Genomic DNA, 16,913 nt, shown 5'->3' with positions numbered 1-16,913 from the left:
AAGCACTCTTATATGGGTAAGATCGCATAAGGCATCTCTGACAGAAAGATTAGTAAGAGATTCTGCAAGGAAGCCCCAGGTCTTTCTGCTCACTTCCACAAGAGCATCCACCTGACCTCTCTAAATCAGTACTTGTTCAGTACCATTGACCACTTAGTACATGGCAGGAGATATCACCTGAAGTTTTCCCATTTCCTAATTATGTTCATACCTTCTCACCGTCATTCTTATTGGATCAGCTCCTCTTCTTCCTATCATCATTCAAAGCTCTTTTTAAGATGCTAGAGAAATACTGCTGGTCACCATCTCAAACTAGTCTGCAATGAGACCAATACATGTTTTATTCTTCATGCCAGTATCTATGAGCCCAGAACACTCTCATTTCTAATACTGTTCAGCAGTACCTCATTGCCTACACTTTATTCTTTTGTTCATCTTTTTCAGAGGAATTATAGTTTATTTTAGCTCTGATCTCTTTTTGTGTTCCCCAACACATTCTGTGACTGAGTTGTATTGTCTCTCATCACCCTTTTAACGTGGTAACTTAATTCCCTCAATTCCTCTAGATTTTGTAAGGTCCAAAATCTGATCAAAAGTCAGGGGCAGAAGTTACAGTGGCTTCCTCAGGAATCTTGTCAAGCTGGAATATTACTGTGCAGCCACGTTGTGCATCCAGTCTTTCAGACTCACTTTAAACTGCTCTGAAAAGTCGAGCTGTTTGGGAACATTGGTTCCAAACTGCCCTATTAATCTTCCTTTCTGAATCAGGTCTGGAATGTAACTACAAACTACTTTCTAGACCTAAAAATTGCATACATGTCAGTTTTAGACTCTAATTTAACTATATTTATTACTTACCAAACACCTGTGTGGTAAGGATCCTGTGTAATAATTAGGTTATGTGTGACCCAGAATGGCAGGAATATTCCTACAGAAATGGGTAGCTGCCTCTTGGGTGACATTGATACTGTGAAGATTTTTTTTTTCCCCTTTGCTAATAATGAAAAGAGGAAAAATGTTTGTGTCTCCAGTTTTAATGCATTTAATTTCCCTTATGAGCAGAGAAGAGGACCCCTCATAGCACAAGGAGGCATAATGCTTTGGCACTCGTTTCCAGCTGTTGAAGTTCCCCAATCAAATTGTAGGTGCACAGTGACACCTTCTGGAAGCTTGTAATGAGAGTGACTGAGCAGCTTCCTTCCATCATCTAGAAACTCACAATTCTTATATGTAGAAGCTGATCTTTTTCTGCTCAACATTTTGCACAGACCTTTGGTTCTCTGATGTCAAAACTCAAACTGGACGTTGTAATGATTGGAGAATTTTTTTTTAAATCAACTGAAACGTGTAGGGTTTTTTAATGATTCCAAATAATGCAAAGGTTTATGTGCAAAAAAAAAAAAAAAAAAAAAAAAAAAAAAAAAAAAAAGATAGAATTAGACATGGATGTTAACCTCATGATTTTAAAAAGTGTTCTTGGCATTATATGTTTAACTATTCATTGACATACATAAGGTGAGATGGTCAGACAGAATATAGTGAGGATTCAGTTTGCCAAACATGGTAAGCAAAATGAATGATATAGTTTCTTAATGCAGTTGTACTTCAGCAAAGAATTCATTTTTTTTATGTGTCATGTTGCAATTTCTAATTAAACCTTCTTTGCCCAAGCTGCTGGCTTCCTGGGTAGTCTGTCAATCTGCCAGAAGCTCTGAGTCACCGAGGATTTTAAGCACAGGAGTTGTGCCACAGGACTCTGTCCCAGGGCTCATCCTGTGGTGCCTGTGTGCATCTGCTGGACTGAGGCCAGCATGGGGAGCAGAGCTGACTGTAGTGCTCTACAACCTGTCATTCAGCCGTGTTACTGGAAAACAAATCCTTATTTCTAATATTTAGTTCCAGCTCAAAGATTATTTCTCTTTAAGCTTCCTCTTCCTTAGAAGTAACAAAGATGTGATACGTGGGAGTGGAAAAGAAACAAGCTTGTAAGTGGAGACAGAACTGGTTCATTCTCAGGTTCCCAAGACCTCATGGTAGAGGCTGACTGATATAAATACTGAGGCAGAGAGTTTTGGCAGAACATATATCGAGATTGCCCAACCCTGAGAAAGTGTGTCACCCTAGAAAATAACCTCATGGTGCTGAAATAATTAACAAAGTACTAAACAGAGCCATCAATAGCAAACAATTCTGGCTGCACTGAGATCTAAGCCAAGTCTAACCATTATGATAACTTTTCAAGCATTAGTCCAAACATAATGCAATGAACAGTTTTAGCATAAGACCTTAAGGAAAGTTAATCCTCCAGCAGATGACTAAGAGAAACCCTATTCAGTAGCACATATGTAGAGCATAGGGTTTTGACAATGTGAATACAATGTCATTGGTAGGAACTTCCCAGTGCGACTTACAAAAAAAAAAAAAACCAAAAAAAACCAAAAAAATAAAAAAACAAAACAAAAACAAAAACAGAAGAATTAACATATTGCTATTATTTTTTATTATAAATTAAAATCTAACAGGCATCCCCACATGTGGGATATGTTAATGCTCTGTGGACTACCTGATGCAGCTCTGTGGTTAGTTTTACATGTTTGAAGGCTCTGGTTTATTCCACCTCCCATCAGCCTTTAACCTACATCTTCTGTTTGAAATCAATTACTAATAGATCCATTAAGAAAAGTTACTTACACCTGTAAGTAACTGATGTTGAAAGAATACAAATATTTAAAAGTTCAAGAAAGCTGTTTCCCATAATATCACTTGCATTATGTTCACTTCAAAATATGGTTACTTAAAACGAATCTTTAAAAAATATTATTTTGTTTGCATTTCAAGTTTTTATTAAGGAGTGAATTAAAGCAAATATTATAATACTGCTGATCTATAAAGAAAATTGAAGTTCAACTAAAGTCCCTGGAAACTCATTTTACTTCTGAAAATACCTCCTCTCTCAGAAAAGCGTATCAGTCTTCAAAGTGATTTGCGACAAGTGCACTTTCATATCAACGAAAATAGTCTAAAATGGCTTCTTACTTCCTGTTTGAATTGCTCCCTAATTCGCTATGAATCAGCTCCATTCAATGGTCTAGAAGCTCTCTATTTAACAATTGAAGTGAGCGGGAAACACTAAAATAGAGCAATACACGTAAGCTGTCATACAAATGTGTATGACCTGTCCTTGGGCAAGGAGCAGCAGTTCAGATGCAAGGCCCAGCAATCTCTGCTCACACCTCAAAGTAAAATGGGCCCCAGAAGAACTACTATGTGCATTATGTCACCCATCTAAGTGTGACTGCAAGAATGTTGGAATATGCTGTGATCAAAATATGGATACATATTCCATATTGCTTTTCATATAAGCTGTTCTTAACATATTCTGGTAGGGAGTATAAAAAAAAAATAAAAAGCTGTCATACCAGTTTTCAGTAATAACAGCAACAATAACAGGTTTCTTCCTTTCCACAAAGGCAAAATTAGGAGAACATATTAACAGGACAAGTCTGCAGAAAGAGAGAGGCTGGAATTTAAGGAACATTTAAAGGGACAAGACTAAATAGCAAGAGCACCCTCAGACAAAGCCATTCCTTTCAGATGTATAACAGAAGAAAACTTCTACATGCTGGATGGACTTCTCTCCTAAATGTCTATCAGTAACCTATGTAGACTTAATGCAAAATGTTCAGGAAAATTTAGTAAAGAGATTTTTTCATAATGCTTTATATACCAGTAGCTAATATCAATGTTGAAATTAAGTTCTGCTTTAATATTTGCCTTGTATGTTATAGAGGTGCCACTATATGGGATAATTTTATTAAATACACAGTTCACATGTAAAGGCTCCATTTTCAGTGGCATATTTTTTGCAACAGAACCAAGACCCAGGCCAAATACTCCCATGCCTAACTAGATTGTCAAGATGTGCACATTTTGCTTTCTCTCTGTCCTGGTGAAGTTGAATTAACCTGTAGAAAGTGCGGCAGTGTCGGGGACTAAGAGTACAATCACAAACATGCACATGTAGAGCAAGCTTCTCTGATGACTGAGGGAATTTTCTTTCACACATGAGAAATGCATGGTCAGATTCCTTTTAGGCATAGGAAGAGGTTCAATCTGTGTCTCTCAGGGCTTAAAGTCCCTCAACTTTAAACCCCATTTCATCGTAGCCCAAGCACTTGTTTATGCCATTCTGTATTATGCAGCCGGACATCAGTCTGCTTCCATTAGTCAGGGAGAAAGGAGAAGAAGATGCCTGTTTTACAAGTTCTGGGAGGACTGTAGGCCTCCAAGCTGCTCAGCAGTTTCAAGATTTAGGTGGCTGTGTACATATGCAACAATGCAGATATACCTGCCTAGAGAACTAGACAGAGTTGTCTACAAACAGCAAGCACTGGAAGATGCTCAGCTTAGGTGAGTGTTTATGTAACACCATTTGTGCTGGGGAGCATGAGTACCATTTTTTTATACAATACTATGCACTATCACTATTCATTTGGAAATGTTTGGAAAGCCACCTGAGGCCCTAGTCTAGAGAGGGCTCAGGGGAACCACATTCACTCACCGGTCTGAGAAATGTCTCTCCTTTCCAGCAGAGTGACTAGGACCTGAGTTCAAAGCTCAGAGGTGTTAACAGGTGTTTGGATCTTGGTCTCAGGACACATGAAGAACCACCTTGGTACACTTACTGAGTCTTTCTTCCTTTTTCTCTGCTAAAGAGTGAGGCATATCATTTAATCCTAATTGTCAAGCCTCCAGGGGTCTTGTCTGGGCGTAGACAACTGTAATTCAGCACAGAAGTGTATTTCACATCCCAGCCTTGTGCTTTGTACCACGACCTAAAGGGCAGAGATTTGCAGAAGTACTCCTTATCACTGGGCAGGAGAAATACTAAGGGGGCATGGGGGTGGAGGGAAATCGACCCTTCTGTTTTTATGGTCTCCTGGGGACCTTGTCCACCTTCCATCCTGGTTCACTTCTCCTAAGAGACCTAGGGGAACTCTCTGCTGCTAAGCAACAGCAAGCTCTTCTTATGTGCAGGAACAGTAGCTTTTCCTGTGGGACTCAGCTCTACTGAGCACCTTCCCCTGGCACCAATGGCACCACAGCCATGTCCTCCCATTGCTTTACCACCGGCTTTGGCCTTCAAGGGTAGCACCATCACCGTGGGAAGGGTTTTCTTCACACTTTGCAGACTTCAGTTCCTCTCTGTCTTTTTGATATCAAGAGGTGGGTTGTAGGCCAGAAATTAGGAAGACGTTTTGAAAATGGCTGGGCCTTAATGCAAAAACAAGCCCTGACGAGGAACAAGTAGAAATCACTGCTGGAGGAAATGACCACAGAGCTCGAGTGGCAATGATTTCTGCCTTTTCCTATCCCGGGCTCATACTCTGGTAGGGTGGCTTTCTGTCTGCAGGACCATGACATTCGGCAAGGAAAGGGCAGATGATGCTTCTCTGTCACTTGCAGACCAGAGCGGGTTCGCTGAGCCGCCCGCCCACCCCCGAGCCGCCGGCGTGGCGGGAGGCGGCGGGGCAGCTCCAGCACCCTGGACAGGGCCGGGCGGCCGGAAAGGGTGAAGCAGGGGCTCCGCTCGGCTCCCGCGGGCTGCGTTCGGCTCTTTGGATGGAGATTTTTGGGGGCACGGGGTGCGCTCTGTGTTCAGACTGTAAGTGGCCAGCCTCGTCCTCGTGCTTCTCTGGCACTTTGTCCAACTCTGAACCGCACGGGGCACTGGCTTGGTACGAGAAGTCTCCTCCACCCTGCGCCTGAAAGGCCAGTTTAGAAAAGTTAAAAACACAGAGCGTGCCTGCGCGGGAGTGACGGAGCAACCCTGAGCACCCAGGGACCGACCGGTGGGGGTGCAAGTCTGCCACCCCGCCGGATTAGCACAGTGGTGGAGGGACTCCGCTCGGGGCTGGGCTGGGCAGGGCGCCCGCCTGCCCCGGGTAACGCTTATTTTGTCTTTTTTTTTTTCTCTCTCTCTCTCTCCCCGCCCTATCTCCCTGCTCCCACACCTCCTCCGCACGCCGCAGCCTCCGAGGCCTGCCGGGCTTCTCGCTCCGCTTTCAGCTCTGCTTTCCAGCCCCTTCCTGCGGCCGCAGCTCCCCGCCCGCCGGCCCTGCCCGCGCTTCGTCTCGGCGCCCCGTCGAGACACCCCGGGGCCCCGTTTCGGCCCCGTGGGTTTGGCGGCGCTGCTGGCCGGGAGCGGGGCGGCCGCCCGCTGCCCGCTCGCCGCCCTGCTGCGGGGCCGCTGGTCTGAGCCGCCGCCGTCGCCGGCCCCCGCCCCGGCCCCAGCGCCTCCACCGCCCAGCCTCCTCCCCCCGGAGCGCCGGAGATGCCCGGCGTGCCACGGAGCCGCGCCGCCGCAGCCCCGCGCTGCCCCCGAGCCGCCCGGCGCTGTGAGTACCGCTCGTGGGGCCGCGACCGACCCTTCCTCCTCCCCGCATCGGGGAAACCGCTGTCCGCCCACCTCTCCCCAGCCGGTACCGGCGTGGGAGTTTCGGGCGCTGCGTGAGCCCCCCACGGCTGAGAGCCCCGGGGTCCCCAGGCAAAGCCCGCCACTGCCCTTCTGCCATCCCCGGCGCTCCCCGGGTCTGTTGGCTCCGGCAAGGCAGCTTCTGTGGCCGCCGTGCTCCGCACCCAGTGCGCAGGCGGGAAGGGAGCAGCCCCGACGGCAGAGCTTCCCTCCAGGTCTCCCGGTAACCGGGAGCTCAGCTCCTGAGTCAGGGACGCGCAGAGCGTTCGTGCATCAGTCTCGTATTCAGGGGAAGACCATGTCGCTGTGCCCGGGGACCGCTGTGACACAAGCCAACCGCAGCCGTTAACCCGTTAACCCTTGCCCCGCCGACGAGCGCGCTGCGCCTTCCCGGCAGACGGCGTTTGGGACTGCCCGGGGGGCGCAGTGGTGGGACGGTAGCAGTGAGATAGTCCCCAAAACGAAGCGGTGGTGGTAAGGGTGCTGCTGAGAGAGCCGACCCGGGAGAGCGGGGTGAGCGCCGAGCCCGGCGGCTCCTGGCCAGCCGCCGCAGCCGGCTAACATCGTGCCACGCCGAAACCGGAGAACTAGACCGAGAGAGCCCGGCGGCGGTGAGCTGTGCGCCTCTAGAAGGCGGGAGGCAGCTGGGGGGCGGGAAGGAAGATGCATCCCTGCAGATACTTAAAATGCAAGCGTGCTCCAATCCCGGCTTTGATAAGCACGGTTCTCATTTAAGGCATCTATGAACATTAAAGCACCAGTACGGAGCCCCGCGGCGGCATCGCCGCCTCTTCAAGCCCTTCCCACTCCTTTCCCTGAGCGCGCACACACTCTCTCACGCCGGTTTCCCTGGCATTTCTCCCCCCGGCGGCGGTCCCATGGCTCACCCCGCGCCCTCCCCAGCCCGCCGCCGCCGTGCAGGCGTCCGGGCTGCTGCTCCCGTTGCAAACCGGCCCTGAGCCGCAGCGGCCCCCGGTGCTCCCTTCGCCGGGGGCAGCCCCGCGGCAGCCCGCCTCGTCGTACCGGAGCCGGGGCGGGGAGCGACGGCTGCCGGCCAGACCTTCCCGGCTCCGTCCACGGCGAGCGAAACCCACCCGCATCCGCGGCCGGCACCGTGAGACGAGCCCGCCAGGGACGGGCGCATGCGCGGGGCTGGCGAGCCGCCGTCCCCGGGCGCCCAGCCCGCCGCTACCGGAGGGGTAGCGGGTGAGGATTACCGGCGAGGCCCCGCCGCTGACACCGTAAGTACCGCTCGGTCCCGCCCGAAGGCTGCCGGGCCCCGCGGCCCCGCTCCCCGGGCAGGCGCGGACTCATCGCCGGCAGCCGCGACCGCCGCGCCGCAGCCAGGGCTGCCCCGGGCTTTGAGGGACGGGACGGGGCGGGCGGTGCTGCCAGAGGCGTCCCCCGCGGTCGGGGCGGGCGAGGCGCCGCGCCCGCCCTCCCCGGGAGGAACTGGAGGGACCCGGCGCAAAAAGCGCTTCCCAACATCTCCCGGAAGGTCGGCAGCCGGGAGCGCCCGGCGCTGAGGCTCGCGGCGCCCTGTCCCTCCCCACGGGCTCCCACCGAGTCTCCATCGCAGGGCCCGGGTAGTACCGGGATGCCTCCGGGTGCGGGGACAACGACTCCTCCCCGCAGGCTCGGCCCCACCGCTGTCGCCGCTCCCCAGGGTGGGATTGCGCCCCACTCCGCGCCGCCTCCCTCGCCCCAGCGCAGGTAACAGCTCGGCTTGGCTCCCACCACCCTCCCAGGGGCCCTTCCTCCTCTTTTCACGAGTGGGGATGAAGCTAAGGCAGCATCCGTCACCTCCCTGCCCCTCCGTGAAGGGAGTCCCGCGGCACGTACGTTCCCGGGGCCCTCGGTTCCCCTGCAAAGTTAGAAAGAGGAGTAGCAACAAGCGTGTCCTCCCCTATAGGCTCAGCCACATCACGCATCTTTGGGTGAGAGCGCGAGCTTTTCCTGAGTTCTGTCATTAGTTAACGTCAGTAGGTAGGAAAAAGCAGGTAATGAAAATTGGACACAACTGCAAAAAGTGAAATAAGATTATCCTTGTACATGCCAGTAAGAATTATAGTAATTTAATACCGATACAATTTACTTGATGCAACTGTTCCATTATTTCATTTTTGCTGTTGAAAAATGCAAGATCGGAACTTTTCGTACTGTGCCATTGGTATGACGTCACGGTGAGGAGGCTCCTTGTACCTCGATGCCCATTGCACAAACAGAACATCACCGTCAGATCCGTCAGGCAGAGCTATGTACTGTGGTGCCAGTTAAAGCTGTTGCTATGCTGCAGGACCAAAACCGAGTAACCCCTAGCTCAGCTCAACAAAGCACTGAAATCACTATCAGCTAAAAGAGTCCTAGTTGTGGTCAGGTTAAAATTAGGAGCATCATGTTAAAATTAGAAGCATCTTTCTAAACTAAGAGCACGTTCAAGCCAACTGAATGCAAAACTAGCAATATAAAATGTCCTAAGATGAGAAAACAGTTACTTTATTTCCCCTTTAATTCCTTATCTGCACCAGACCCGCCTCAAAAACTTATTATGATGTCTTTACTCTGGGTCCCAAATCATTAATCACGGAAGCATCGACTCAGCTGTTACACACCTTTTCATGCCTTGGAAAGAATAGCACACATTTTTCAGAGTGAGTAGTGATTTTTGAGGGCTCAGCTTAAAGTACCAGGAAGGAGTTGTCAACGTGTAAGGTTTCTGTGTCTCTTGGAGCTCAGGTCACGAGTTGGCGAACCTGAAGTGTAGGCAAATACCAGCACTCAGTCACCAACAAAAATTCATCCCTTCTTTTCTTCACTAAAAGTTACCCCAAGGAGGCAACAGGTCCTGGAAATACTGCACAGATCTCCAGGCATTGAGAAGCAAGAGTATTCTTAGCACAAGATTTACGACTCTTAACTTTCTGTTTATAGGCATTTCAAAATTTGTCATAGCCAGGTGAAGCAAAGAAGTCCAGAGAGTGTCGTGACCAAAATGTCGGCATGTTAAATCAAATTCTGACCTTACTTCAGGTTTAAATTGACTTTTCTAACACTTCTCCCGGCTGACGCTGCTCCGTTTGGCGCTAGAGCCCAGCTCACAAGGTGGAGGGGCAGCTGCCATGGCGCTTGCCCTGCCAGAGCATCCAGATGCCGGCGTAGTACAATCCGAAGTGAATCGCAACAATCAGAATCAATAGGAAACGGTACGTGAATCACTATTTAATGCACTCCAGGGTGAGTCATCCCGATTCAAACCAGCTTTCAGACCAGTACAATGTCACTCAGCTCCTCGCACAGTTCGATATGAGTCAGATCCCAGCACCAAGTACAATATGAAATGAGTCACTGAGTAATACAGCGCCATGTGACTCCAGCACCCAGTGCGAATTGTCAGGGCTGCTGTGTGATATGAGTCACTTCATAGTACAGTAAAATGGGCTTTTTGGAGACCATTCATAGTTAAGCACGATGCAACCAAGTGCTCAGTAGGAGACGATGGGAAGTGAGCAGAGCAATCTGCTATGCGCACTGGTTTCACTGTTTGCATAGTAAAGAGGTTTGTAAAATATTAGGCTGAATGATTTTTTTTTTTACTTTTTTTTTTTTTTTTTTTTAAAGTGAGCTGCATACAAATAACTAGAAGCAAATACTTCTGCCATTAAAGCCAGCCAAAGCAGGGCTGAAGCAGCAGTAAAACTCCCAACATTGGAGAAGCCTGACATTTATTTTTTAGTTTTGCTCCTGAGAGAGCTGGTCAGCCAGTGTGAGGTGACAGATCCACTGAGGCTGACTCCAGCTGCCACAGAAGACAAGGCAAGGGATGGCGACAGTCTGTGCTGTGCAGAGAAGGACTTGACACTGATTTAACTTAATTGCAGTTTGCGATGACCCAGTTTGTGAAGGGACTCAGCATGGGATGAAGTTCTACCCATATTCTCATTCATACTGCTGCACTGCCATTACACTCACATAAAGAGCTGGACCAGAGTGACAGGTTCCTTTTGTTGCTTATTCTATGCAACTGGTAAAAATTTCTCATGTCTTTTCCACACTACAGGAAAAATAATGACTAAGAGTGACCCTGCTAATTGCATGCTAGAGTAATATTTTCAGTGAAGTTTCTTGTGCTAAAATTCAAAGTAAATAAATACTTCACAATACTACCAGAGGAGATGCAATACACCCCTCTAAAAAAAAATACATAAAAATCCCACCGAAACCCCAAGTAACTATGTTTCTTAACAAGAAAGTACGATTTTACTCATACTTTAGTACAGAAAGCTTTTGCAGGCAGCAGGTTGATCTGGTGGACAGATGTGTAGCACTGAAATAGCAAAGAAAAATGAGAAGACATTTAAGCCTGTGGCAGAAAAAGGCCTCAGTTCCAGGTGACATCATCAAGGCACCAATACCTGTTACTACATGAATGTGGCAGACTTTCAGTCATTCCTTTTGAAAGCTAAAACAATGCTTTAAGCTGGACTGGTGATCCCAGCACCTCTGGAAAAATAAATTAAATAAAACAGGTAAAGGCACTAAATTTCTGGACATTTTACTTAAAAGCATCCCAGAATTGTTATTTAAATCACAGAAGGATACTGCTTTCTCTTGCAATTTTATTCACTTAAGTCTTTGACAGACATGGGCACAGCAGTGCAACAAGAAGCTGCTTTATTCTGAGTGGCTGCCAGTCTCCCCTCTACTAACCTCTGTCTTGCATTCATAAACTCTCCACCATTTCAGGCACCCCACTACAAGACACCAAATCTCCAATAATAGAAAAACTCTGAAGAGCCCTTGCTCTTAATTCACTACGTGGGCAATCTGACAACTATGCCTAAAGTATGTACACGTGTGTGGGTGAGTTTATTAACATACATTATGATTTTTCTCTATCTAAAATAGTACAATGCTTGATGCAGAAATTCTGCATGTCAAATATGTCAATGAAGAGGAAGAAGCACGAACATCAAGCTTTCTGCTCTTATTTCAGTTGACAATAAGCTGCCACAGGCTTAAGTGGAAGTAGGTTGCCGCCCCAAATATTTTTAAATTAATAAAATATAGATTCAGAGATTTACTTGGAGCTTGACCCCAGTTGCAAGCCTCTTATGACACGAGTAGACAAGGACAGAATCTCTTTTTCCCAGCTCACTGGTTACCATTACTGGGGGGGATCTGAAGGGAGAGCAGCGATTGCGAGAGTTATGTAACCTCACCTAAAGCTCACGGAAACTAATTGGTGGTTTTCATTGTTTTAATGGAGTTTGGATCAGGCCCGAAGTATTTACTAAAAGACAACTGGACTGTGCTGATCCACATGTGTGTCAGCTGGAGTTATAGCCCAGGGCTTCACGCGCGCTGTGTTACTGCGAAAGCTCGTGCTGCGGCTGTGCAAGTCAGACCCAAGCATGAGTTAAGGCTTGCACACCTGCCTGATTGCAGTGGGCACAAGGAGTGCACATTATGCCCTGTTTCCCCGAAAATAAGCCCTAGCATGATTTTTTTAGGATGGTGGAAATATAAGCCTTACTCCAAAAATAAGACCCAGTTCCATTAAAAAGTCAATTTAAATAGTGTCCAGGCAGCTATACATGTAAAAAGATAAGCATCTTTTGGAGCAAAAATTGTGTAAGACCCCATCTTATTTTTGGAGAAACAGGGTGTTTAAGTAATAAAACCTTTGCACTCTTTTCCTGGATGTTCTTGTGTTAGGCTTTTCTGTTCTGTTTAAATCTTATCTTTGTGGCTTAGATTTTAAATATTACTCCTTCTGGAAAGCTGTTTTCTTGGTAGCCCACCTTTCTACTGAGAGATTAGCAAATACTATAAATGTTACAACTAAGCCAAGTATCATCTGAGGTGCTTTTAATTTTCATTCCTGACCTTCACACTCCTTTGCATTCATAAGGTTACATACAGAAATGCCTCATAATATGAATGTCAGATAGGCATGCCTTGGAGTGGAAAAGGTATGACAGACATACTTATTCCAGTACTTCAACGTTACTCTAAAGGCATACAGTAGTTTTTCCACTATTGTCAAAAGTAGCTTTTCAGATGCTTGCTTAAATCCCTGGACTTTTTTTTTTTTAATTCATTGTTAGCATTCAGTAATATTAGTGTGTACTTTTTATATGAATCATAGATGCTGTCTAGCTGGATAAGAAGCAAGAACATGTGCCATTATTTTTCCTTTATTTTTAGTTCATTTCTTTTTAGAGACATTTTTATAATGGTCTACATTTATTCTTATCATTATATAGAGAAGGATCTCTCCCAGGGAGATCCAGAAACTCCACACCTGGGCATCTGCATAGATGCTACATTAGATTGACTTGAAATAGTGAATGAACCAGGAACAAGCTGATCAATTCAACTCCTACTCCCCTTTTTCAATTAAGTATTTGACTAATTGGTGCTCTCCAGGTGGGATTTGGTCAGTTCTATGGATTCCCTAAGGCATGCCCCACTGTGCCATGACCAGTCCTTGTATGTTTCAATGTGCTGATTAACACCCTGAGTGGAGAATCTGTCCCTTCCAGAGGCTCCAAGGCTACAAAATGAATCCACCTCTACACAGACTGCAGGTAGTCACAGGAAGCTTGTAAGTAGCCAGTCACTTGTAAATAGTCAGAAGAACCTTCCTGCAGATGCAGGAATGATCATGTAGGATACTCTTTTGTACACAGGTTAGGTAATTAGGAGTTATTTTGTATGTAGCTCAAGATAATCACTCGTGCTGGGGTGGTCCCAGGGAGCATGCAAGAGCTGCACAGTAAAGCACAATTCAGGGAGTCCCATCTGGTCCAGCCAACAGCAGCACTACAAGGACCTTTGCAACAGAAACTCCTGTTGCCATGTGGACATTGACTGACCGTCCTTTACAAGGATTTGACTCCCCATGGTGACCTATTAGCAAAATCAGATCCCACTGACTCCCCAAGAACCAGCAGAATAGCACCTTTTAGTCCTCCCTGACCCATATGAACCAGAAAGTATTTTTTTTTTTTTTTTCAATTAAATTATGGCTACCCAAGCCCTCACCAAGCAGAAGTAGGTGCCTTTGATAGTGCTGTAATTAGTTCAGGCAGCCAGACTGATATCATTTGATATAGAGATACTTTTCATGTCATATCCAGCAGCTGGCTAAAACTGTACCCAGACTGGGGTTAAACAATGCTGGAGATGATAGAGATTAAAGTCCTTTGCTTAAAGGTATCTCACCTCATTCCATCAGTAGTTTAAAAGTATTTTTGGATTCCTTACAAAACTTGAACAAGATAGCAGTTCATCTCCAGTTTGTTGTTTGTTTTTTTTTCTTCTCCAATCTATGTTCAAACAAGGCACATATCTGTTCCAGATGGTGGGGACAGAAAAGGCGGACCCCAAATCTCAAAGTGCAGAAAGCATCCAAGTACAGAGGGTTCTCACAGAAATTGTTCTTTCTCATAACACCTTCTGGGAGGTCTGGAAATCTGAGAAGATAAAGGAGGCTCACTGCACAGGGAGTTTAGAGCAATGAAATTTCATTTTTGGTGTGAGGGAGATAACCTAGAGGAAGAGAAGCAATTTTTGATTGGCTTATTTTTCCTCAGTGAGCCAAATTTTAAGGTATAGATCTCTCTTATAGTACAGCAACCTAGTAAGGGAACTTCTGGTAACAGGGAATTGAACAAGAGACCAGGGAGCATCTCAGGTTTTTGAAATCCAGGATAAATTTGTCACAAGCTAGGCTGATGAATCTCTCCATTGGTGCTCAGAGTTAAGTTCTCCTAGGCCTTCTCCTCTAACCTTGAAGAAGCAATATAACCTTGCCTGGATCTTAAAGAGGGAAAGCACTAGAGCTCAGTGTGACTACCCAGGTGACTTAAAAAAACCCAGGCAAAACCAGAGCAGTAATTTCAGTTTGAACCTGTGGGATGTTGATCTTCCTGAACTTGCAAGGACCACAATGAGAACAGGAGGAGAACAGTATCTCAAAGGTCTGAATCTTTAACTATTTAACGAAATATATTTAAAAACCTAAACATACTTAAACTACCTTAGAAAAAATTAAAACATCCATGTCTAAATTTACAGTCAAAACAGTAAGAATTCTCTCAAAGAATTAATTCGGTCAGAGCAGAAATAGAGAACAATAGTTTATGCACACAGATACACATTCACCCTCTGCATTCTCTTAGTAAGATGATAAAAGTCACTTTTAGTGATCAGATAAAACTCTCACTGTTGGTAACGATCCATGTAAATGCATTCAGGAAGCAGAAGGAGGATTTAAAAAAAAAAAACAACAGACAAATTTTGAAGAAAGGCATTTCAGCCAATTCATAACACCTCTGCTTAGCACGACCTGGTGTTAAGTCCAACCCAAGATATGAAATCACTTTTTTCCGCAGCATAAAAATACAAATAACAACCCCATGTTCCAGTATAGGCTGGGAAATTACATATTAGAGAGCAATGTAGGGGAAAGGGACCTGGGGGTCCTGGTGGACAACAGGATGACCATGAGCCAGCACTGTGCCCTTGTGGCCAGGAAGGCCAATGGCATCCTGGGGTGTATTACAAGGGGGGTGGTTAGTAGATTGAGAGAGGTCCTCCTTCCCCTCTACTCTGCCCTGGTGAGACCCCATCTAGAATATTGTGTCCAGTTCTGGGCCCCTCAGTTCAAGAAGGACAGGGAACTGCTGGAGAGGGTCCAGCGTAGGGCAACAAAGATGATTAAGGGAGTGGAGCACCTCCCTTATGAGGAAAGGCTGAGGGAGCTGGGTCTCTGTAGCTTGGAGGAGACTGAGGGGTGACCTTATTAATGTTTATAAATATATAAAGGGTGAGTGCCATGATGATGGAGCCAGGCTCTTCTCGGTGGCAAAAAATGATAGGACAAGGGGTAATGGGATCAAGCTGGAACACAAGAGGTTCCACTTAAATTTGAGAAAAAGCTTCTTCTCAGTGAGGGTAACAGAGCACTGGAACAGGCTGCCCAGGTTGGTTGTGGAGTCTCCTTCTCTGCAGACATTCAAAACCCACCTGGACATGTTCCTGTGCGACCTCACCTAGGCATTTCTGCTCCAGCAGGGGGATTGGACTAGATGATCTTTTGAGGTCACTTCCAATCCCAAACATACTGTGATGCTGTGAAATAGCAGATCAGATTCTCAGCTGGTATAAATCCCTTTGTCTTTAATGGCCATAGTGAAGTGATAGAGTTTTTCAGCAGCTTAAAAATTGACTCTTGCTACATGTAATCAGCATTAATACTTCAAAATTTAAAGTATAAAAACTGGGATGGAATTTTCTCTCATCACAAGAAGATTTTGGTGTTGCAAAAAAAAAACATGCCGATGGACATACTTATATTTGATTGTCCAGGAAAATAAAACAGAAAATCCTTGACACTGGGCACTAACAACTCCATTTAAAACAAGATACTGATTGCATGCCATGCAAACTAAAAACTTTAGAAAGGACGACTCCATCTTGCTTTTATTTCAAAGTGTCAGCTGACAAAATAAGCGACTGTCCTGGGAGGGTGGTGGGACAACAAGCTGTATTTACCAATTGCCATTTTTAAAGTGCACACCTGGTGAAAAACAACATAATACGTTGGCTGATGCAAGAACATTTGCTCTGATGTTTACAGAAAATACACCCAGTTTATTCTTTGTTTTCTAACCACATTATAAAATTTCTCTATAAAGAGCAACCTGTCCAGTTGAGTTGGAAGTTCTTTCCCACTTCAGTGCCAGATTGACTAAAACCAAAGAAGTCTCCTATCAGATCTGAGTGACCTGCCTGACAGCTCCAGGTCTAGGAGGATGTCTGTTCCCCTTGCTTTCCCCAGGAATGCACTCTCTTGTTCTACAGCCAAATAGCAGCTCAGAACTAACCCTCACCCTTGAATTAACTTACTTTTATACAGACTTCAGCTCTCATGGCTCCTTGAGCTCCAAAGTGTTCCAGCTGATTGCTACAACTGTTTTCCCTGTCCAGTTCTGTATGTGCATTTCTCTGCAACATCATACTGCTGTTTTTAAGACAAACAAAAACACCCAAACAAACAAACCAACCAGAAATCATCATTTAAGCATCACCATCAGGTTGTGGGGACAAGTTCATGCCACCTCTTATGCTGCTTATGAAATGCAGCAGCCAGCAATACCCATATCAATTTAAGGCTTTTGACACAGTCCCTCACAATATCCCTGTCACTAAAATGGAGAGATACAAATCTGATAGGTGGACTGTTTGGTGGATGAAAATTGGCTGGATAGTCATATCCAGAGGGTAGTGGTCATTGTACTCGGTAGTGATGGGGCCCCCTCTTGAATACTGCGTGCAGTTTTGAGGTCCTGGAGAGAGTTCAGAGAAGGGCAATGAAGCTGTTGAGGGGCCTGGAGAACAAGATTTATGGGGAGCAGCTGAGGGAACTGGG

General features: G+C 46.1%; 1 protein-coding gene across 2 annotated transcripts in view; it reads left to right on the top strand.

Annotated features, from left to right (window-relative positions):
* RGS20 (regulator of G protein signaling 20) overlaps window positions 1–16,913 on the top strand; it is a gene marked incomplete at both ends in the record, with an annotated part of 40,921 nt that overhangs the window by 10,910 nt on the left and 13,098 nt on the right. The window contains one exon of one of the 2 annotated variants that reach the window (XM_082044671.1): window positions 7,618–7,716. The exons of the other annotated variant lie outside the window; for it this stretch is intronic. Coding sequence (XP_081900797.1) covers window positions 7,618–7,716 — 99 coding nt within the window. Of the gene's footprint in view, window positions 1–7,617; window positions 7,717–16,913 lie in introns of those variants that run through there. 2 annotated transcript variants of the gene reach the window in all.

Source organism: Streptopelia decaocto, assembly GCF_964273445.1.
Source record: "Streptopelia decaocto genome assembly, chromosome: 2".
Lineage (NCBI taxonomy): Eukaryota > Metazoa > Chordata > Aves > Columbiformes > Columbidae > Streptopelia > Streptopelia decaocto.
The sequence above is the reverse complement of the archived record's forward strand: the minus strand, read 5'-3'. Positions and strand labels throughout refer to the sequence as shown.